Source organism: Gobio gobio, assembly GCF_949357685.1.
Source record: "Gobio gobio genome assembly, chromosome: 8".
NCBI classification, from domain to species: domain Eukaryota; kingdom Metazoa; phylum Chordata; class Actinopteri; order Cypriniformes; family Gobionidae; genus Gobio; species Gobio gobio.
The window spans coordinates 22,835,297-22,858,207 of NC_137114.1; the positions used below are offsets into that span (position 1 = coordinate 22,835,297).

Here is a 22,911-nt window from a genome sequence, read left to right on the forward strand (position 1 = left end):
GCAGCGCGCACTGGAGCTGTCAGTCAAACAGGAGAGTTTATCAGTGATTCACATTTTATTTAACTATTCTCTTAACTATATCACGTTTGCACTGTTAGTTATGAGGAAAACATTTGTTAGTGTACAGAAACTGAGTTGCAATGACGAGATCACTGCATTCATGCGCTCAACATGTCTGTGATCGGCTACAATGATCATCACTGCAACCTTTCATGCCACAAACTAAATATAATGCCATAGATCTAAATATAATGGCATAGATCTAAATGTGATGCAACACTTTTCACGATTAGTTAACCATGAGAGCTGTAATTGTAAAAACTAGTTAAAAGTAATACTATTTCAAATGGAAAGACGTTAGCCAATCACAGCAGTGGGTGTTTACACTGAACTCTCACAGCCAATACTGCAGCCCCGCAGCACCACAGTTTCAGAACCGCAGCCACAGAACCGAAAGTGAGCAGCGCTACCCATATACATTATTTTCACGTTGTTTTCACATGGATTTTATTCGGATCGATGTCTACGATATTTAACAACAATACTTTTAAATACTTTTAAATAAAGTCACTTTTCTGGTCACATTTAAGCCAATGAGACATTTGACAAAAGAAGCATGAAGGAGAATATTTTGAGTTGCGTGTGATATTTCTGTCATGATGTGGTGAACGAATATTGAATCTGTTAACGTCTGTCACGTTTTATCAGTAAAGCTGTTTTTGCATTTGTCAAAAGATATTATTTGTCTTAATGTTTAATAATTATTAATTAATAAAACATTCATTTCATTTTCAGGGATGAAAAGACTTTAATCTTTTCAAGTTTTTCTGCAGAAACGCCATGATATGGGCTTAAGAGTCACAATTTTTTGTGTTTTAAGATGATTATTTGTTGTTTGCATGTTTTTCTTTGTATTATGAGCCGTTTAAATACATTTTAAACATTATTTTAGAAATACTTTATAAATTTCCTCTTTGTTTTCATTCAGAGAAACAAGTTTCACTTGTTCCTTGTATTAAATTATTTGTATTTGAAAATTTTAAATGTCACATTCTCTGTGTCTAAGTAATATTTGTAACAACATGAACATGAAGGAAATAATACGATTGAATATGCAGTCAAATGGGAAACACTTTATAAAATGTTACACATTTAATATATATTTAAAATCATAAAAAAAAGTTGTAGTTGAAGTAACAGTAAACTATAGTGTTATAGTGTTATAGTAACATTAAATCTCCTCATACTTTGTGTCAGTATTATTTGTAACATGAATGTGAAGGAAATAATACTACACTATACCGGTCAAAAGTTTCAGACCAATACGATTTTGTAATGTTTTTAAAGAAATAGAGAAACATTGCTAAAACTTTTGACCGGTAGTGTATATCTATACAGTCAAATGGGAAACACTGTACAACATGTTACACATTTATTAATATTAAAAAAACAAAAAACAAAACGGTGTATAGTTGTAGTAGCCTGTATCCATGAAGTAAACTACTGTGTTTGTATCCATTCATTGACATTAAGCATGATCAAAGGCTGTTTTAAAATGTTGATCATTGTACATCATATGCATATTATATGATTATATGACCAAATCCATGTGAAAACAGCTTATATTTAACAAAAGAAAATCACGTGTATGGGTAGTGCAACTATGACTTTAAGTCCCGCCCTTAAGTTCCGGTTCCGTGGCTGCGGTTCTGAAACTGCTGTTCTGAAACTGCGGTGCTGCGGGGCTGCAGCTGGATATATCTCCTCACAGCAGACATGCCCCTTAAAACAGAGTGTTCAGAGTAGAAGGCTAAAATCAGGGTAGGCAAAATGCCTTTTATTTATAAATGACAAATTTTGATGTAAAAAGCATTCTGACATTATAAGTGCACCCCAGGAAACATCATAAAACCATAAAAAAACTGCAGTTCATGACCCCTTTAACAGGTGAGCCTAACACATTGGCCTTCTTGACTTTAATATAGGCCTACATTCATACCACAGCTATCAACCCTTATTATCTTCCCTAAGACACTGGCCTTCTTGACTTAAATTGTGTAAACTCAAAACATTTAATGCTATTAAAGATTCATTATTTTAATTTCTTATAGCAGATTACTCAGTGGCTAAAAACTGGTGCACAATATCATCAAAATCCAAACCTTCAACAACTTCATGTTCTATGGCCAGCAGAGAAAGTGCAGAAAGTCTTGTCTGTGACTTTGTGGTCCTTAACACATTTTTAACTCGTTTTAGAAAAGAAAATGACCTCTCACAATTAGAGACAGGCAGTGTTAAGAACATTTTGATTGCAACATATAGCCTATGTACAGAGCCGGATTAAATAAATGGACTACACTAGGCAGGCTGCATTTTTTGGGCCCCCCTCCATCGATGTTATTTATGAATTGAAATCTGAAACTTACCAAAGTTACTAATAAAAGTGAATTCACATTTTACATAGCCTAGTCTTTGGTTACAAATTGTTGTATATTAAACAGTCCATCAGACTATTTTTTGATATTCATTATTTATACGTCATTACATGGCTCTATTAAATGCTATTAAATTATCCTCATCCATTGGGGGTGTCATTGTTAAGGCAGTAGTACCAGTAAATAACCAATAGGTATCAGTAAACTATGTAAACAAAGCAAATAAGTTTATCTTATTTGCTCTGTTTACATTTAATCAACACATTTAATTAAGATTTTCTGCAAAATGCAATAGCTTACAACATTTATAAATGTTGTAATTAAGAACAAGAAGGCAAACATGACCCCTTCACATTCATCAAGACCATTTAGAAATTGTCTAACAATAAATAATAATAAATATAAGGATGGAGGATTTAAACTATGGAAAACTAAAGGTATTCAGACTATTAAAGACTTGTATATGGATGGTATACTTCTTACATTTCAAGAATTGTGATAAACACCAGATTCCCTCAAAACATTTAAAAAAAAATATTCACAGCTTAAAAGTTTTATGTCTTCCAGGTCTACAGATATTATGTACATTCCCAAACTGTTATTAATTAAGGAAATAATTGAAAAAAGAGGTGAAAAGGGCCAATTGTCAAAATATTATAATTTAATAATGTCTAACTATAAAGAGTCTGCTGTAGACAAATTAAACGCATGGAGGAAAGCCATTCAAGAATAAATAGAGGAATTTGAATGGACTGAAGCATGTTTAAAAGCGCAAAAACAAATCATAAACACGCGGCTTAAATTATTACAGTATAAATGGTTGACAAGGGTTTATATAACACCTGAAAAACTCAATCATATGTCTAGCAATATTCCTGATATATGTACAAAATGCCAAAATTATAAAGGAACTCTAATTCACTGTCTATGGGAATGTTCTGATATACAGAAGTTCTGGAAGGATGTCATAAACTGTTTGTCAGAACGGTTTAATCTTAAAATACCACATTGTGCCAAACTTTGTGTACTGGGAATATATCCTACAGGTTTCTCACAAACAAAGAAACACACTAGACTATTGGACTTTGGATTGTTACATGCCAGAAGAGCCATTGCTGAACTGGAAGAGCGTGGAAGCACCTTCTATAAAACAATGGATAAAAGAACTTTCAGAGTGCATTGGACTGGAAAGGCTGACTTATATCTCCAAGAGTAAAATAAAGGACTTTGTACAATTATGGGAGCCATACATGATTATTATATCATATGTAAAGTAGGGCCATGCCATTATTCTTTTATTGATTTATTTCTTTTTTTACATTTGTTTTTATCTTTTATTATCATTTTGAATTAGATTTTCTTGTAACGTATGCTGCCTTCACGTGCTCTCGGAATTATCGTAAATACGAGTTTCCTAGGTAAACATTGCACATGAACGCCCTTACATTTTGAATCTTGAATGCAATGCGCTCGTAATCACGACTTCAGAAGTCGGAATCATCAAATTTCCGATAGCACGTGAAGGCAGCATTAATGCTCTTCTTTTGTTCCTCTTCATTTTTTTCTTTTTACGTTTTGCCGCACCGAAAGCATCTAGAATGTTAGCCTACTCAAAACACCTGCCTGCTAGCTTTGTTGTCCCGCTCTGACCTGATTATAATAAATACAGTCATGGGCTGGCGTTAATGTGACGTAATGTAACAGTCTATGGTTAAGATAAACATCGTCACTATTTTTAGTTAATTAATAAATATTGAAATAAATTGTAGATAGGACATTTGTACATTTTAATTTTATTTTCTATTTTTTTTGTCCCTCTGTCTGGGCCCCATCCCGCCAATCGGGCCCTAGGCACGTGCCTAGTTTGCCTTTGCGTTAATCCGGCTCTGCCTATGTAATGAAACATCAGCAGAATCAGATGTGTAGCCTATCTGTATGTGGCAGGTGTTCATTTTCCTCTAAAATAAGTACCCTAACCCAGGGGTTTTCAAACTTTATGATGCCAAGGACCCCCAATATGATGAACCTTTTATGAGGGACCCCCTTCCAAAAATCAATTTATATTTGTTTATGTATGAAAAACATTAAAAACTGTTAGATAAATAGTAAGTGTGAGATTATAAATACTGCATATTGTTTCCAAACTTAAATTGGCTATATTTAAAGGGATAGTTCACCCAAAAATGAAAATTATCCCATAATTTACTCACTCTCAAGTGATCTTAGGTGTATATGACATTGTTCTTTCAGACGAATACAATCAAGAGTTGTATAAAAAAAAATGTCCTGGCTCTCCCAAGCTTTATAATGGCAGTAAATAGCAGCCCAAAATTTGAAGCCCAAAAAAGTGCATCCAACATAAAAGTGCCCCACATGGCTCCGGGGGTTAATAAAGGCCTTCTGAAGTGAATCGATGGGTGTGTAAGAAAAATATACATAATATTTAAAAATTCTGGAAAGTATGTATATAGCAAGACACATTTAGATATGAAACATTTAGAATGTTCGTTAGACTTTAACCATTTTTGCTTTGTCTTCTTTATTCTCTGGAATTTCCTTACCTAACACCACATTCTGTCTATTTGGAAATTTGTGTGACTCAGAAATATGTCACAAAAAACCCAGAAATCCCGAGATTAAAAATAGCAACCCCTGCCTGTAACGTTGCAACTGCTGAAAGATCGTTCTCGAAACTGAAAGTGCTCAATGTCACAAGCTCTTCTGGCACCTGATTCACACATATTCCGTTTGCAGCGCATATGCAGTGCGTATTTTTTTGGTAACCATGTTAATCGCGGTTAGAGCTTTCACACTGCAAGTGGATGTGGTCCAGCAGTGGCCTCATTTATAAAACTTTACGTAGATTTCATCCAAAAAAATGTACGCACAAAACAATTCAGATTGATAAAACCATGTGGACGCCAGAACCTGCACAAAATATCTTTATAAATCCCAGCCAGCAGAAGATTGTGCGTACGTGCATCTCCACCCAGTCTCCTCCCCGAAATCACCATATATGGAGCTTACAACGCCTAGATTTACTATGCATAACCTCATCTGCATATAATTTCAATGCATATTCCCATCCACATGACACCATGTTTAACACTGTCAAAGGTACAAGACATTGAAAAATATTAGATACGGACTATAAATGCCATTTGTACACAGTAGCCACATTGCTGAAAATCATCCAATATTGGTAATGGTATTTTAATTCAAAATATTTAGTTCATTTTAAACAATTCAAATCAAATGTGTGCAGTTTTGCTGGTAATGTGAACATATAGGATGTATAGGCTATTTTTAATGGCAACAGATAGGCCTACTTATTTATTGCAGTGTAAATACAATTGTCTGACTCAGCGCATCACAGACAAGTTTTTTTTTAAAGGAAACGTGCAAATCTTAACTTTTTCTTCAAGTTGATTCCTTCAAATACAGTGATATTTTTCATTATTGTGTGAAGATGTCTTCACACTCCGTGTCCGTGCAGCTCTGGTTGTACAGTGAGCTATTATCATTGGACCTATTCAAACCAGATAATGGACCGTTCGACCACCGAATCCTGCAGTGTCTGTAATATCGTAGGGTACAACGATGCTAAAGGCTCCACGGGGTAAAAAGCTCCTTTGATTTTATTTTCCTCTAGATGGCACAAAAACTTGCCTCAGCACTTTCCAAAACATCCGCTTTTCAAGATGCACGTGGACATTTGTCTGATTTTTGACGCTATCTCAGGCAGCAGCGCAAAGTTGATTCTCCGCTCATTTGATCTAATATTTGATGTTTTTAAAAAGGTTGTAGATTTAGCAAATAAGAATCGCTAAAATTATTGAATATATTTTGAAACAAAGGTATTGTTAATGTTTGTCAGTTTTGTTCAAGGTCATTAAAGCAACAGTTTTTCAATAACTGAAGAATATGTAAAAGTATGGTATTTGGGGTAAAAGGCCCCCCTGCTGTTGGGGCGAAAGGCACCATATTTAACATGATAATAAACAGCCGCTGACTTTTACATTTGTTGACATGACATGGTTAGATTAAGATTGTAAGTATCATATATTAAGTTGGGTGTCCACCTTAGAGATAAATCACCACATTTATAATGAAACCATCATATTTAAAAATGTGATATTAAATCACATCATATAATAAAATATAAGTTATTGTTACTACTGTAAATCTATATTAAATTACATTTACATTTATGCATTTGGCAGACGCTTTTATCCAAAGCGACTTACATTGCATTCAAGGTACACTTTTTACATTTTTGTCAGTTCTTGCTTTCCCTGGGAATCGAACCCATGACCTTGGATATTGGATAAATGTTCAATACGAACATATATTTTTCTGTATATCATACACTATAGGAGTAGTGAAAAGCAATTATTTCTTAAGGTGTGCCTTTAGCCCCGTTGTACCCTACATTCGGAAATGTTGTCATCATAGTCCCTGTCAAATAAAATGCCAATGAGCTCACACACATCCGATCCGTTTTGATAGGCAAGAAGTGAGTTTGTCGATAATTACATGTTTCAACTTTGAATCTTAGACTGCCATTAGTAAAGACGGCCTCCTCATCGTCGCATGATTCGATGGACAGCTCACCCTCACTCGCTGCACAGCAGCGCAGGAATCTGATACGGTTTTTGACGTGATTTAACATAATATTTTGATCGAACGAGTTGCAAAAATGTGCATATAATTAGGAAAGTGAGGACTGCGTTTATAACGTGATCTAACATAATCCGGCATTGTCTGGGTGCATGTTGCTTTAAAACCCATGTGTGAGGTTTCCTCGCATTCGTGGGGAGAATAATGAAGGCAAATATGTGGTGCCATTCTGCTTTGAACTTTTCTTTGAACAAGCGAGCGATCACTTCGTACAAACAATCGCTGTGTCTACAAAGCATGCAACTGCACTGTACTGCCCTGCTTGCTGCTTGTGACATGAAATTGACATTGATGTATGTGAAAAGAGTAAAGTGTTACACCTAATCAACATCAGAAGTTCATAAACAATGAATATACATAATCGCTGAGATGAATGCTAATGGAAACATGGATTCGTTTGTAAACAAGAGATTGGATTTGCAGACAGGATGAGATTACATGAACGAATGAAGCAACACACTAAAGGCCTGTACACACCGGGACGAATATCGCGCGCGCTTATCGCCAGCGTTTTTCGTGCCGTTTTTCGGCGCGTCTTGAGTGTTCACACCCAAGCGATTTTCACTGGCGCTGCGCCGAGTGAACGTGCACATTCAGTAGATGCGCTCCCGGTACACAAGATGGTGCTGCGGCACTTTAAGCCTCTGACACTCGCTTGTCACACAGAAGGAGAAGAGAGACAGTATTTACATGCTTGCCAAAACCACAGATATATTATGTGTATGGACAAAACCATTCACACACTTTTTGCTAACTGGCAAGCAGCATTAGCAGTTCATCTTCTTCTTTGTCTACTTACTACTTCTTCGTCGTATCAATGTGTGCTCGGCAAGACTGTTTTGTGCTTGAGCGCCACCAAGTCGTGTTTTACTGTCACTTCAGCAGCTCCAGGCACGTGAACAAAAGCGCCGATCTCATTGGTCGGACAGTTTTTTTACGCGCCGCGTCAAAATAAAAAAACGAACTCGAGGCGTTTTTTTTTTAAATGACGCTTTTACGCCTGGCGTTTTGCGCGTCGGTGTGAACGCTCACATTGGCGCCCATTGTTTAGTCCCGAGGCGTTAAACGTCTGCGATAAACGCGTGCGAAAATCGTCCCGGTGTGAACAGGCCTTAATGTGAGTAAAAAAAAGTTTTTTTTATATGTGATAGTATTGCATTGTTACAGATCATTTGATATCTATGGATTATGTGTACGTGCCTAACAGAACATACCTTAGCACGCTGTCACAGGCTGGAGAATCCTTTATTTGTGGTGTTCTTGATGTGCGTTGTTCACTCTCGATATTTGAAGGGTGCGCGCGTGCGTGTCCAATCAATAGCGGGTGGATGAGAGATATCATTGTGTTTGTTTGATAAAGACATTTTGCGAGCCCTGGCTGTGGGCTGGGCGATTCATTCTGGTTGCCGTTTGCCACACGCTGTCACTGACAGGAGGAGCAGAAGCTCATTAAATATGCAAATCTTATCCAATCCTAGCCATGGGCGTTTACTTCCAAGTCTTCAGTGCGGCACACCCATAAAAAATGAGAGTGTCTTGAGAGAGCCTCAAAACCATGGCAGAAAATAGCCTATTACTTATTCATTATGATGTTTTTGAATGTAAAAACCATGCAAACGCTGTAGCGGCCCTTTGGCGTCGAAGAATGAGGCAGAGAGTTTCTGACGGGTGCTCTGGTTTTATTTTTACTCAGATGCAATAAACTTCATGGCTGAAGTATTCATGGTCTCAATTCTTTGTTGTAAATTCTCTCTCTATGCACCATAACAATAGCATCACAGCACATGGCACCGTAAAACTACAAGAAAATAACAAAAGAAACAAACATATTTAAAGTAAAAATTCATAAACAAACTTAACTAACATTCACAATATAAACAAACATTCACTACACATTTAACATTGTTCAAATTAATCAAATCTTACCAAAGAAATACATGAAAACAAACTTAACATACCTCGCCCTGCTTGCCAAAGGGACACAAAAGTTTGAACCATTTTTCCCCGAGTTGATGTTAGCTCGAGAACAAACGTGCACTGCCATTGCTTAGTTTCCTGTTTACTTATACACGTTAGTGCTCCCTCTAGTGGTAGCGCAAAGCAAAGCAAATTAAAGGGGAAGGTCATTACACTCCCACCAAATCATGTTATAATAAACACAAACCCAAACATGATTTTAAATTCCAATGACCCTTTTCAACAACAAAAATTACATAACACAAATAAAAAATAAAAATACATATAAATCCTTGTGCTAACCTTTGTTTAATGCAAGAGAATCGCCTGCACTAATGAATCATTCACTCTCAAGTAGAACTACTAGTTTTTGAATTGGTCGCTCAATGACTGAAGATTTAGAGTGATGCCCTAACTTAGACTTTAGTTTTTGTTCTCCTGTTTGAACTTTAACTCGCCGTACTAAGCCATCGCTGCCTTGAATGACCTCAACAACTCGACCTAACTGCCAGTGATTCCTTGGCAACATGTCATCTTTGATGATGACTATGTCATTCACCTTGAGATTACGTCGGGGTACATGCCACTTCTGTCGTGTGGAAATATTCAGGAGATACTCTCTTTTCCATCGACTCCAGAACTGTTTGATTAAGTACTGGACTCTACGCCTCCTTTTTGTGGCATTCATGTCTTCCTTCACAAATTTTCCAGGAGGAGGAAGAGCGGCCTTAGATTTCATTAAGATAAGATGGTTTGGTGTTAAGGGTTCCAGTGACTTGGGGTCGTTTATTCCATCTACAGTTAATGGTCGACTATTAACGACAGCCATAGCTTCATAAAACAATGTTCGAAGGGAGGAGTCATCAAGTCTGCCTGGGCATTGAGAAAGTGTAGCATTCAGTACATTTCGCACAGTCCTAATTTGGCGTTCCTAGACACCACCCGAGTGACTAGCTGATGCAGCGTTGAAGATGAACTCACACTGATTTTCAGAAAGAAATGATTCCAGTATCTTAACCTCACATTCTTTAAGAGCTTCACAAAGCTCATTTCTCGCTCCCACAAAATCTGTACCACAATCACAGTAAAGTTGACGTACAGCTCCACGGAGGCTGATGAAACACCTTAGAGCATTAATGAACATGTCTGTCGACAGATCCTCCAGCATTTCGATATGGACAGCTCGTGAAGAAAGGCAAGTGAACAGAAGACCATACCTTTTACACTCCTTTCGACTCTTCTTTATGATAAATGGACCAAAGCAGTCCATACCAGTGTAGCAGAAAGGAGCAGAAGCTTCAGTGCGTTCTTTTGGAAGCTCAGCCATTTGCTGCTCCTCTACTGGCCATCTGAGCTTTCTACATTGCACACATTTGTAGATCAACTTAGCTATCGATTTACTGCCGCCGATAACCCAAAATCTCTTTGCTCTGAGCTCCATGAGTGATTGATAGCTTCCTTGATGACAAATTTTGGCGTGGTAGTGTGTCAAAATGAGTTTAGTGACATGGCTATCTTTTGGCAAAATTACTGGATACTTGACCTCTTCACTGAGAGAAGACTGGTTCAACCTTCCTCCAACACGAAGAAGACCTCCCTTCAACACCGGATTGAGATTGAAAAGCGAATTTGATCTCTGAAGAATGTGTCCTCCCTGAATTGCTCTGAACTCTTGGGGAAAAGCCTGTTGTTGAATGAGCTTAATGACAACCTCAGATGCCCTTTCATATTCTTCCACAGTCACAATGTCCTTAAGATCTTTATGTCTTGTGGCTAGCCTTTTTATTCTAGCAATGACATTAATGAGGGTTCTCCAGGAAGAAAATTGACTGAATCGTTCAAGAAAGTCCGCACGAACACCTCTTTTGGTCGCAAATGCTTGAACTAGTCTGACCTCAGGGTCTCCTACAAGTAGATTATTTGAAGGGTTAGGAGTTGGACAAACATCTTGTTTCCACAGGAATGTGGGTGCTGACAGCCAGTTTGTTGAGGATATGTCTGAGACAAGAAGACCTCTAGAGACGTGATCCGCAGGATTTTCAGCTGTATTAACATAATACCACCAGCTTGGACTTGTGGTTTCCCTGATTAGCTGGACACGATTTGCAACAAACACATGAAATCTTCTGGCTTCATTGTTAACATATGCTAGTACAACCTGTCAGTCAGTCCAAAAGAACTCTTGATCAATCTTCATTTCCAGTTCAGCCTTTAACATAACACTCATTCTGGCAGAAACTACGGCAGCGGACAATTCCAATCTCGGAATACTTTTGATCTTTGTTGGTGCAACTCGAGCTTTCGCCATTAAAAGACTACAGTATACTTCGTCTTTATCATTCTTGAATCGAAGATAAGAACATGCACCATACCCTATGTTGCTAGCATCCGAGAAATGGTGCAGTTCTGTCCAGATGATGTTACTGAAAGATGGTGGATGATAGCATCGTTGTATGCTGAAATCTTTCAAGTCCTGAAAACTACCTTTCCACTCCTCCCACCGTAGGAATAAGTCATCAGGAAGAGGATCATCCCATCCAACATTTCTACGGCACAGCTCCTGTAAAATACATTTTCCTTTCAGAAAAAAAGGCGCGACAAACCCAATAGGGTCGAACAGAGAAGCAACAATGGACAGAATACCCCGACGTGTTGAAGGCTGGTCTTTCAGTTTGATATCAAAACTAAATGTGTCATCTTTCGTAGACCACTGAATTCCAAGAACATATCCTGTTACTTCAGATTCAGGTTAAGCGGTTCGTTAGTCATTGCCCACTCTGAAGAATCCACACAATGTAGAACTTCTTTCTCATTTGAATTAAACTTATGAAGGTGTAACCCTCCTTGCTTGCACAAGGTTTGAGCCTTGGCAATTAACTCTTTCGCTTCCTGGTTCAGTGGGACTGAAATCAAGCCGTCATCAACATAGAAGTTCTTCTTCACGAATGACGAAGCTGTGGGATACTCAGATTTATACTGCTCTGCTAGATATTTAAGACCAAAGTTGGCACATCCCGGAGATGAAGCAGCGCCGAAAAGATGTACAGTCATTCTATATTCTTGAGGTTCTTCTTCCAAATCTCCATTCTCCCACCAGAAGAATCTCAAGTAATTTCTTTCCTCAAGAGGAACATGGAATTGATGGAACATCTTTTCGATATCGCATGTAACAGCAACAGCTTCCCTCCGGAACCGGCAAAGTACTCCCACCATAGAATTGATTAAGTCTGGACCAGTGAGGAGAGTGTCATTAAGAGAAATACCACAAAACTTTGCAGAGCAGTCAAATACCACCCTCAACTTGTCTGGCTTATGAGGGTGGTAAACACCGTGATGTGGTATATACCACGCTGTTTCTCCGTCACATATTCTAGGAGCCAACTCGGTATCTCCCTTGCTGAACATTTCCTCTATGAATGCCTTATACTTATCATAATACTGTTGGTTTGACTTCAGCTTCTTCTTTAAGTGCTGTAAACGTACCATAGAAAGCTTCTTATTATTAGGTAGTGAAGGAGGGCTGTTGCTCTTAAAGGGAAGGGGCAGTTGAAAAATGTCCATTTTCTTTATGTTTGATGTTATCACTAAGAATGCGTATAAAACGGACATCTTACTGGGACACATTTTTGTCCTCATAACTCCTTTCATTGAAGTCTGACTCCAATACCTTTAAGACATCATTAGCTGATGGAACTGACATTTCTTTCGCAGAGACTCGATGCACGAAACTTTGACTTCCTTGTCTGTCCAGATGGGGATTACAAAGGCCTATGATGCTCCAACCCAGCTCTGTTTTCTGTGCAAAAGGCTCGTTTTCATTGGCGATGATGACCTCTAAGGGAGCCAACGCTGAAGGACAATCATAGCCAATCAATAATCCTATATCACAGCTCTGAAGTGGTGACAACTCATTGGCTATGTGCTTGAGGTGAGGCCATTGCAATGCAGTTTTTCTGGTTGGAATATAAGCTTTATCAACAGGAATAAAGTCACATGTATAGGCTTGCTGAACTTTGATGCATTTTCCCCCTTGGAATCCTCGAACTTGCAGGCCACTAACCTTCTTACTTGCCGTGACTGTATCTGTGGTCGTCATAGTACTAAGTCTCAGCTTCACTGCTTGACTGCTTACTTGGAGCTCATCAAGAAAATCTTTAAAAATAAAAGTTGTGTCACTCTGTGTATCCAGTAAAGCATAAGTAAGTATCTCATTATGTGGCTCCTCAACTGTTGAAATAAAGACCGGAACAATGCTCGAGGTAGCAGACTCGCGTTGTGTTACTGCATGAGACACAACCCTTTGAACTTCTTGACTTGTGTGGACTGTTGTAGGAGTCAGAGACCCTTTGTCTTCATGCAAACAGGTAGGATGGCGCAAGCCACATGTGCCACAAATATGTCGTCTTTTGCAGTCCTTAGAAATATGGCCCTTTCTGAGACATCCAAAACAAAGATGTTTCTCACGAATAAAAGACCTTTTGTCATCCATGGTCTTTTCTGCAAAGGTCGGACATTTAACAATGCTGTGAGCTTCGCTTTTACAAACAGAACATGTTATCTTGAATTCTAGCCTTGTTGAATCTTTAACTTGAACCTTTGTGTTGAAGGCTTTGGCTCTTTTGGGAAATCTCTCATCTGGAACCTTGAAACTCATTAGAAGTGGAGAAGTGAAAGGACAGCAAGCCATCTTGGACTCTTTCTGCAAGAACTCTGCAAATCGCTTAAAGCTTGGAAACTCACCAGTCGCGTTAAGCTCTTCAACCACAATTTTGTTCCATTTGCGTACAATCCACTCTGGTAATTTCTTGAGTAGTTTGTAATTTTCCTCACAGTCATTCAAAATAGCCAAACCTTTAACATGTGGAATAGCTTCAACACAGCATTGTAGAAAGTCAGTGAACTCTCGCAAAGAAAGAGGATCATTTACTCCCACCTTAGGCCACCGCATGAGTTTTTCTCGAAAAGCTCTCTGAACAATGAATGGATTTCCATACCTCTCCTCAAGGACCTTCCAGGCACCCTGATATGCATCTGCAGAATTTCTGTAAAAGAAACCTTCCACAGCTTTACGAGCTTCTCCAGCAACATAGGTTTTCAAGTAGAACATCTTCTCACTTGATGGAATTAACTTATGGTCAATAAGTGCTGTAAAAGACATTTTCCAATCAATGAACTTCAAGGGATCCCCAGTGAAAGTCGTTGGCTCTCGAACAGGTAATCGACTTATACTTAGGGAGTTAGCTAACACTTGAGCTAAGTTCTCAGTCTCTTGAGTTGTCTTTACCTTATGAAGCACTTGTTGAGAATGAAATGACTTTACCTCAGAATTCAGCTGGGATTTATTATCGGCCTCTCCCCATTCAGCCTGAGTTGCATCTCCTCTCTCCTCCTCATCTTCAAGATCGCTCTCACAATTGTTGTAGGCATTGACTCGAGCTGCGGCTACCTTAACTTCCTTTTTCGCTTGTAGCATCTTCAACTTTGTCCTTTCTGCCTCAAGTCTTAGGTGCATCTCTTTTCCCTTCTGTTTCACCTCTGCTTGCATTCTTGCTTCGTTCAGCTCCCAGTCTTTCTCCATCTTAAGTAATCGGGCCTGCTGATCGTGAATTTCTCGCATAGCCTTTACTTGCTCTACTTTTGCTGCGAGGTCTGCTTCTGCATCAGCTCGCTTACTGGAAGCTTTGGAGGAGGATTCTGATGTCGTTAATAGGCAATCTGAAGTCTGTGATAATTCTGAGGTTATAGTATATGTATTGGTGTAACCAAAGATAAATTCATACTCGTCTTTATTTAATATCTGCCTTACTCTTTCTTTCACGACTTCCCTTTTATGGATTTCATCAACAGTTTCTATTCGTTTGCTCACCAAATCACTGATTTCTGCAGTCAAAGTGGCACATACATCTACTCTTTTGACGATCTCAGGCGTTGTAGTCTGATTACGCAGTAATGGAGCATAATGCTGGGTAACTATATCGTGTCTACTTTGAATGTCCTTTAAAATTTGTTCAAGCTCTTCACCTGTGCATAAAGCTTTCAGTTTAGACCTAGTTTCCTTAGCTGTCTGCTTCCAGAAGTCATAAGCCTTGTTAAAAGCTTTCTCATGCTTCTTTGCCTCCTGTTTATGCATTTCTAGGCCTTTCTCTGTACGATTTCTTTTTCGAGAACTTGATCTTGATCTAACCTGTTGCATTCCTGCAGAAATATTTAAATCTTTATCAGGAACTGGTTTTTGACTTGCCTGTGCTACCGCTTGTTCAACTGTGTCTTCCATTTTGTCTGTCTACAAACTTAGAGCAATAATTTACTCATATCAGACATCTATATTGACACTAGGGATGTGACGGTGAGGAAATTTTCACACCGGTTAATTGATGTGTGACAACACCGGTAATACCGGTATCACCGGCGGAGGCTTTTAAATCACTAATTCTATCTAACCGAAAGTAACATGCACACGACCGCTCTGAACTGAAAACACGCCAGTGCACACACACCGTGAATGACAGCTCGTCTGTAAATGCGCGCTCTGTGAGGCCATGTGTGCGTCTCAATCAGTTCCCTAGTTCAGTAGTCAGGGCACTGATCAAGCATTGATCAGTCTATGATCGAGATGCACGCCATGAATGAATAACAGTTCGTCCCCTTGTTTATACTCGACGCGCCCGCACGAGCGCGAGGGTGCGCACGGCAAAAATAAATGCGCGCAGTCAGCGTAGCGGAGGCTCGCACTGCGGAGCCAGACAAAAGTAAACAATGCGCGCTCTGTGCGGCCGTGCACATTTTACTTTCGGTTTTGAATTAGCGCCAATTCGGCTGCGGGTTGCTTGAATTGTGGGTTCATTAGCCTATTATTTTTAATGAAAAACACAACAACAAAACAAATGACAAACTCCCTTAAATAGGCGCTTTTACGTTTCGCTTTGAAACCAAATCTTCCGCGATCATCTCCGTCAGCTCCTCACTCTTAAATCTGATGAATGACTCCTGCCGCTGCCGAGACTCACGGTCGGATCCTGCTTTATTAAGCAGATACGTTCAGTTTTTATTTGTATTGTCTGTTCTCTAACTGAACTAAATTATTTTATTACTATAAAAAAATCAAAAAGACGGTGGGCGGTGCCACGGTGGGCAAGTGATGTAACCGGTGTTGAGTCTGGACACCGGTAACACCGGCAACACCGACTATCGTAGCAAGCCTAATTGACACTCAAATAATTTAGCAAACAGGACCAGTCAAATCGTATATGCAACACAATTATAAATTGACATTCAACCCTTTACACTTATTTTGTTAGGCATCCCACAAATATAAACCCAGCATTAACTATGGCAGTCAATACTTGTAAGACGAATACTCAAAATCCATAACTTCAACTTCATCAATAATCACCCTTCATTTATAAACTTACTACAAAATCAGTTTTTTGTTTTTTTTACAAGCCACAAAATCTCAAAGTTTCACTAAAAATCACAAGCAGAGCGAGTTTTACTGTAGCAGCCCTTTGGCGTCGAAGAATGAGGCCGAGAGTTTCTGACGGGTGCTCTTGTTTTATTTTTACTCAGATGCAATAAACTTCATGGCTGAAGTGTTCATGGTCTCAATTCTTTGTTGCAAATTCTCTCTCTATGCACCATAACAATAGCATCACAGCACATGGCACCGTAAAACTATAAGAAAACAAAATAACAAAAGAAACAAACATATTTAAAGTAAAAATTCATAAACAAACTTAACCAACATTCACAATATAAACAAACATTCACTACACATTTAACATTGTTCAAATTAATAAAATCTTACCAAAGAAATACATGAAAACAAACTTAACATACCTCGCTCTGCTTGCCAAAGGGACACAAAAGTTTGAACCATTTTTCCCCGAGTTGATGTTAGCTCGAGAACAAACGTGCACTGCCATTGCTTTGTTTCCTGTTTACTTATACACGTTAGTGCTCCCTCTAGTGGTAGCGCAAAGCGAAGCAAATTAAAGGGGAAGGTAGATTAATAGAGATTCCAGTGTTCTTTAAGAATGGAGAAACTTCTGAACACAGGTAATTAAAAAATTGTGGTATCTTTGGTATCTTTTGAAAACATGCTGTTTTTGGAGGCACTTGAAGAAACAAAGAAGAATATTTAACAATAAATCTGCAACATGCTCCAGTCACATGTGAGAAAATCATGTCAAAGTTTGGATAAGAGAAACCCAACAATCCTACATGAGATCAGTACAGGTTACACATAAAGTAAATTGAAACCGCTGTAAAAAATCAAATAATCATTGATTCGTTTTACAACATTTCCTTTATTAAATATAAAATTAAACTGTAGGATGTTTATAAATTTGTGCTTGCTAATTTGTGTTTTTTTCTAATGTAAGTTGTAGCTCTGACTGTCAACATGCTGAAGTCCACAACAAACTCAAATCAGACCTGAAGACAAAGTTTCAGTATGTCTATGAGGGAATAGAAAAGCAAGGAAACCCAACTCTCCTTAATGAGATTTATACTGAGCTCTACATCACAGAAGGTGGAGGTGGAGAGATCAATAATGAACATGAGATCAGATGGATTGAAAGAGCCTCCAGGAAAGCCACAACGGAGGACACCCCAATCAACTGCAATGACATTTTCAAACCATTGTCTGGACAAGACCGGCCAATCAGATCTGTGCTGACTAAAGGAGTCGCTGGCATTGGAAAAACTGTCTCTGTGCAGAAGTTAATTCTGGACTGGGCTGAAGAGAAAGCAAATCAGGACATTTACCTCATATTCCCACTTCCTTTCAGAGAGCTCAATCTGCTGAAGGACAAAACATTCAGTCTTAAAGATCTTCTACCGTTTTTCATGAGCTCAAAACAACTGGACATCTCTCCAAATGAAGGTAAAATCATGTTCATCTTTGATGGTTTGGATGAGTGTCGCCTCCCTCTGGATTTTCAGAACAACATGAGGTTGAGTGACGTGACTGAATCAGCTTCAGTGGACGTGCTGCTGACGAACCTCATTTTGGGGAATCTGCTTCCCTCTGCTCTCATCTGGATCACCTCCAGACCAGCAGCAGCTGATCTCATCCCCTCTGAGCGTGTTGATCGAATGACAGAGGTACGAGGCTTCAATGACCCACAGAAGGAGGAATACTTCAGGAAGAGAATCACTGATCAGAGTCTGGCCAATAAAATCATCTCACACCTGAAGTCATCGAGGAGCCTCTACATCATGTGCCACATCCCAGTGTTCTGCTGGATCTCAGCCACTGTTCTAGAGAAGATGCTGAGTGGAGCAGAGAGTGCAGAGATTCCCAAGACTCTCACTCAAATGTACACACACTTCCTTATCCTTCAGATTGACTTTATGCACAAGAAGGACTATGAAAAAAAAGTGGAATCAGAGGACATGATTTTCAAACTGGGTAAACTAGCTTTTCAGCAGTTGGACAAACATAATCTGATCTTCTATGAGGAAGATCTTATAGAATTTGGCATTGACGTGCAAGAAGCAGCTGTGTACTCTGGATTGTGCACTCAGATCTTCAGAGAAGAATCAGGGCTGTTTCAGAGGAAAGTTTACAGCTTTGTTCATCTGAGTGTTCAGGAACATCTAGCAGCTTTATATGTGTACCTCTCCTTTGTGAATAAAGACACAAATGAATTAGACCAATCAAGTAATCTACTCAAAATTCTGCTTTGTGCTGCACAAGGTTCACTACTTGACCTCCATCAGACCGCTGTGAAGAGAGCTCTGCAGAGTACCAATGGACATCTGGACCTTTTCCTTCGCTTCCTTCTGGGCTTGTCATTGGAGTCCAATCAGACTCTCTTAGGAGGACTACTGGCACAAGGAGAAGGCAGCTCTGACAACAAAGAGCGAATAGTTACATTCATAAAGGGGAAAATCAAAGAGAATCCTTCTCCGGAGAAATTAATCAATCTGTTCCACTGTCTGAACGAACTGAATGATTATTCCCTAGTGGAGGAAATACAGCATTATCTAAAATCAGGGTCAAAAATAAATACCACACTGACAGCCTCGCAGTGGTCAGCAATGGTCTTTGTATTGCTGACCTCAGGGCAAAAACTAGATGTGTTCGATCTAAATGAATACGTTGGGACACACGTCTTGCCAGATGGAAGTTTTCAAAGGCTACAGCCGCTGCTAGAAGCTTCCGGAACTGCAAAGTATGTCATGCTAGTAATAATTAAGTTATATATATAAAATATAGCAGTATATAATGGAATTGTATTTGTGTCATGTTAAATATGGCATAAGATTATTCTTGCATTGAGTTATTTCAATGAATCTAGAAGTACTTTGATTATTTTAATTTAAAAAAAGTGTAATCTAAAGATTAATGTAATTCATAAAGTTTTCACTGTACTCTTTGCAGGCTTTGTGAGCATAACCTGACAAAGAAAGGCTATGCCACCTTAGTTTCTGTTCTCACCTCAAAGACCTCATGCCTGAAAGAGTTAAACCTGACAAGGAGTAATGTAAATGTTCCAGGACTGAAGATACTCTGTGATGGACTGGGAAATCCTCAATGTCAATTGGAGAGACTGAGGTAAATTCATCTTTTTGTTTTTATTTTCTTAATTTTTTTCTTCGTTTTCTTCATCCAACATTTGGTTTATTGATCTGTTAAAAAAGTCTTTATGAAAATGTGCATCTCATGTCAATTTAACTTATTTAAAGGCCCTTTAAACCTTGTTTAAAGAAGTCTTAAAGTCTTAAACATTGGCTGTTGTTGTTTTTTATACAGACTGGAGTTTTGTGGTGTTTCTGATAAAGGTTGCACCCTGCTGGCTTTGGCTCTGAGATCAAACCCTTCACATTTGAAAGAGCTGGATCTGTCCGGAAATAAAATCAGTGACTCTGGATTGAAGATTCTTTCTGATGATTTGCAGAATCCTCATTGTAAACTAGAGAAACTGTGGTGAGATTACTTCTCTAATTATCCTCACTAAAACCTAAATTTTGACATGACCTATGGTACTTTTAGCTAAGGAATGACATGCTATATTTAGATTTATTTATTTAGTAATTTGGGAATTGTGTGTCCTTTAACCTTGTCCTTTTATATCTGCTCCCATTTTCTCTGTAGGATGAGACTTTGTGATATCACAGATGAAGGTTGTACTTTTCTGGCTTTGGTTCTGAAATCAAACCCCTCACATCTTAGAGGGCTGAATCTGTCCGGGAATAAACTGAGAGATTTGGGAATGAAGGTCCTTGCTGATGGACTAGAGAATCCTCACTGTAAACTGGAGATACTGAGGTAAGTTTACGTCACAGAGAGTAATAAATTACACAGTCATTAAAGAGTCTATGACATAGTTTTTTTCTGCAGGTTGGGAGACTGTGGTATCACTCATGAAGGTTGTGAAGCTTTGGCTTCAGCTCTAAGATCAAACCCTTCACCTCTGAGAGAATTGGATTTGTCTGGGAATAAACTCAGAAACATTGGTGTAAAGAGGCTCTCTGCTGAACTGGAACATTCTGACTGTAATCTTGAGATACTCAGGCAAGATCAGCACTCACCACTTTTGTCAAATAAGTTGTGTGTGCCAAAGCTAGGGACAGAGATGAGTGTGTCATTCTCTCAGCAGGTTAGGGAACTGTGATATCACTGGTGAGGGCTGCGCTGCTCTGGCCGAAGCTTTGAAATCAAACCCTTTAAGCCTGAGAAAGCTAGATCTTGGTTGGAATAAACTGGGGGACACCGGTGTGCAGCAACTGCTTGTTGCATTGGAAAATCCAAACTGTAAATTGGAAGTTCTGCGGTAAGCGAGATGAAAATGCTGACTTCACTACCAGTCATCACATTAACAAAAAGTTTTCAGAATAGATACCAGTATCTTTCACATTCATCACTTTTTTTTCCTGCAGTATTGCTTCTATATACCGGTATTCAATATATTTTGTTGCATTTATTTGTATTACAACTGAGGACAATTCATGAGAAATGTGACCTTTTTTACAATTTCACAAATGCTCTTATTTGTTACTTTAAATTCTTTTAAAATATTAAAACTTGATTTATTTATTTATCTAGATTTTCAATGGCATCCTAGACAGTGGACCCCACTGTTTATTTATATAATTTTCCACAACATCATTAGGATTTTGTTCCCTTTTTCTTTACAGACTGAGAGATTGCAACATTGCAGAGGAAGGTTGTGCTGCTCTGGCTTCAACATTGAAATCAAACCCATCACACCTGAGAGAGCTGGATCTTTCTCAAAATAAACTGAGAAACTTAGGGTTGAAAATGCTCTGTACCGCTCTGGAAAAGCCTGACTGTAAACTGGAGATACTGCGGTAAGATCATTATTTTTGGTCTGCACCTTCTCTGATAGGGTACCTCATTAACTACAATCACTTCTGAAGCTTTATTTTTTGGGCTGTTTTTTTTTGTCTTTGCAGTTTGGAATATTGTGGTCTCACAGATTGTGCTGTTCTGGCATCAGCTCTAAAATCGAACCCCTCACACCTGAATGAGCTGGATCTGTACATGAACAATTTTGGAGATTCAGCAAGGCAGCTGTTGTCTGCTATGGATGACCCAAACTTCAAACTGCAAAAACTACAACTGCAAATGCAAACACTACCATTTTAATCACATCTTTGTTACCCTGTTTTTAGGTTTAAGTTTTTGTTATTCTTCTGTACGGAAATGATCCTGGCATGTCTAAAAATGTAAAGAGATTGACAATGAGTCTTTGAGTTTAATTTTGTGTGACTGAAGTTGTCTCCACTCTGATCATTGTCTTTGGCTTTCACCAGTGATTGTTGTTCAGACTAAACACTGTCAGATTTCCACATTCTTCTTCATGTTACAAGGCCACTGACAAATCATGAGATATGGATGTGAAACATGGACAAGGTGTGAGTTCTATGCGAATAATATTGCACTTTACTGTTTATTATAATTCATTTTATTGTTTACCTTTTTAACTTTTCTGTTGTAAGAGCTAAGCAGACGTGTGTAATGGCGTTTACATTAAAAAATAATGTATACAAAGCTGTTTGTCAACTTTTGCATTTGTGCAAAAGAAGAGAATGTTATCCTGACAGAAGTTGGCAATGGCAACCATAGTAAATGTATTGCTTTATGGAATTGATGGGTGTCAAATTCAAAACTACCTTAAATGATATACGTTACCAGACATCCCACCTCTCCCAGACTTTCAGGGAGTCTCCCGCATATTGATAGCGGCTCCCTGATGCCCGCAAATTATATACAATATCCCTGAAATCAAGCGAGTGTGAGAGAACAATAGGTTACTTGCGTAGCCCTGGTTCCCTTTCGTTCAGTCACTACGACGTAACGTTAGTGACTAACGAATGGGGGTTTCGCTTAGAAACCTATCAACTTCGAGTTTAGAGAAAACGCCCAATGGTGTGCCAATGCCATGGGGCATGCGAAATTTGCATACGTAACTCCGCCTCACCGCGTGAGTATATAAGGAAGTACGTGGCAATATCGCATTATGTTCTGCTTTCGGAGCCAAGAGAACCTACCTCTTCACTCCTACAGCCTTCTGAGACTCTGTCAGCTTCTTCGAGACGAGCAGCTTTCCAGTCGGTGTTGGTGTAACGGCGCGTTCCAGTGATCGCATACTTCCTGCCTGCTGATCTGCGCAGTGGTCCGTTTGACAGCTGGTGTGTGTTTCCCTGGGCGCTTCGGCATCGACTGCGAGGCTTTCCTCTCACAAAAAGAGCTTGCGCGTGGCACGTCTTTTTCAAGACGGCTCGCCCGTGCACTTCCGGGTGCGATCGATTTTCCGCTGCTGTCTATGGACGCATTCACTGCTCGAGCGTGTTTGGGCTTCAGCACGTT

The 22,911-nt window shown here is 38.9% G+C and overlaps 1 protein-coding gene across 1 annotated transcript in view; it reads left to right on the forward strand.

The window, feature by feature from the left end:
- LOC307130619 (NACHT, LRR and PYD domains-containing protein 3-like) overlaps positions 1-22,089 on the forward strand; it is a 41,071-nt gene extending 18,982 nt beyond the window's left edge. Inside the window, exons 11-18 of the mRNA XM_079823700.1 lie at positions 17,453-19,249; positions 19,459-19,632; positions 19,831-20,004; positions 20,173-20,346; positions 20,419-20,592; positions 20,678-20,851; positions 21,216-21,389; positions 21,495-22,089. Coding sequence (XP_079679826.1) covers positions 17,453-19,249; positions 19,459-19,632; positions 19,831-20,004; positions 20,173-20,346; positions 20,419-20,592; positions 20,678-20,851; positions 21,216-21,389; positions 21,495-21,687 — 3,034 coding nt within the window. The 3' untranslated portion in view covers positions 21,688-22,089. The remainder of the gene's footprint in view (positions 1-17,452; positions 19,250-19,458; positions 19,633-19,830; positions 20,005-20,172; positions 20,347-20,418; positions 20,593-20,677; positions 20,852-21,215; positions 21,390-21,494) is intronic.
- The last annotated feature ends 822 nt before the right edge of the window (positions 22,090-22,911 follow it).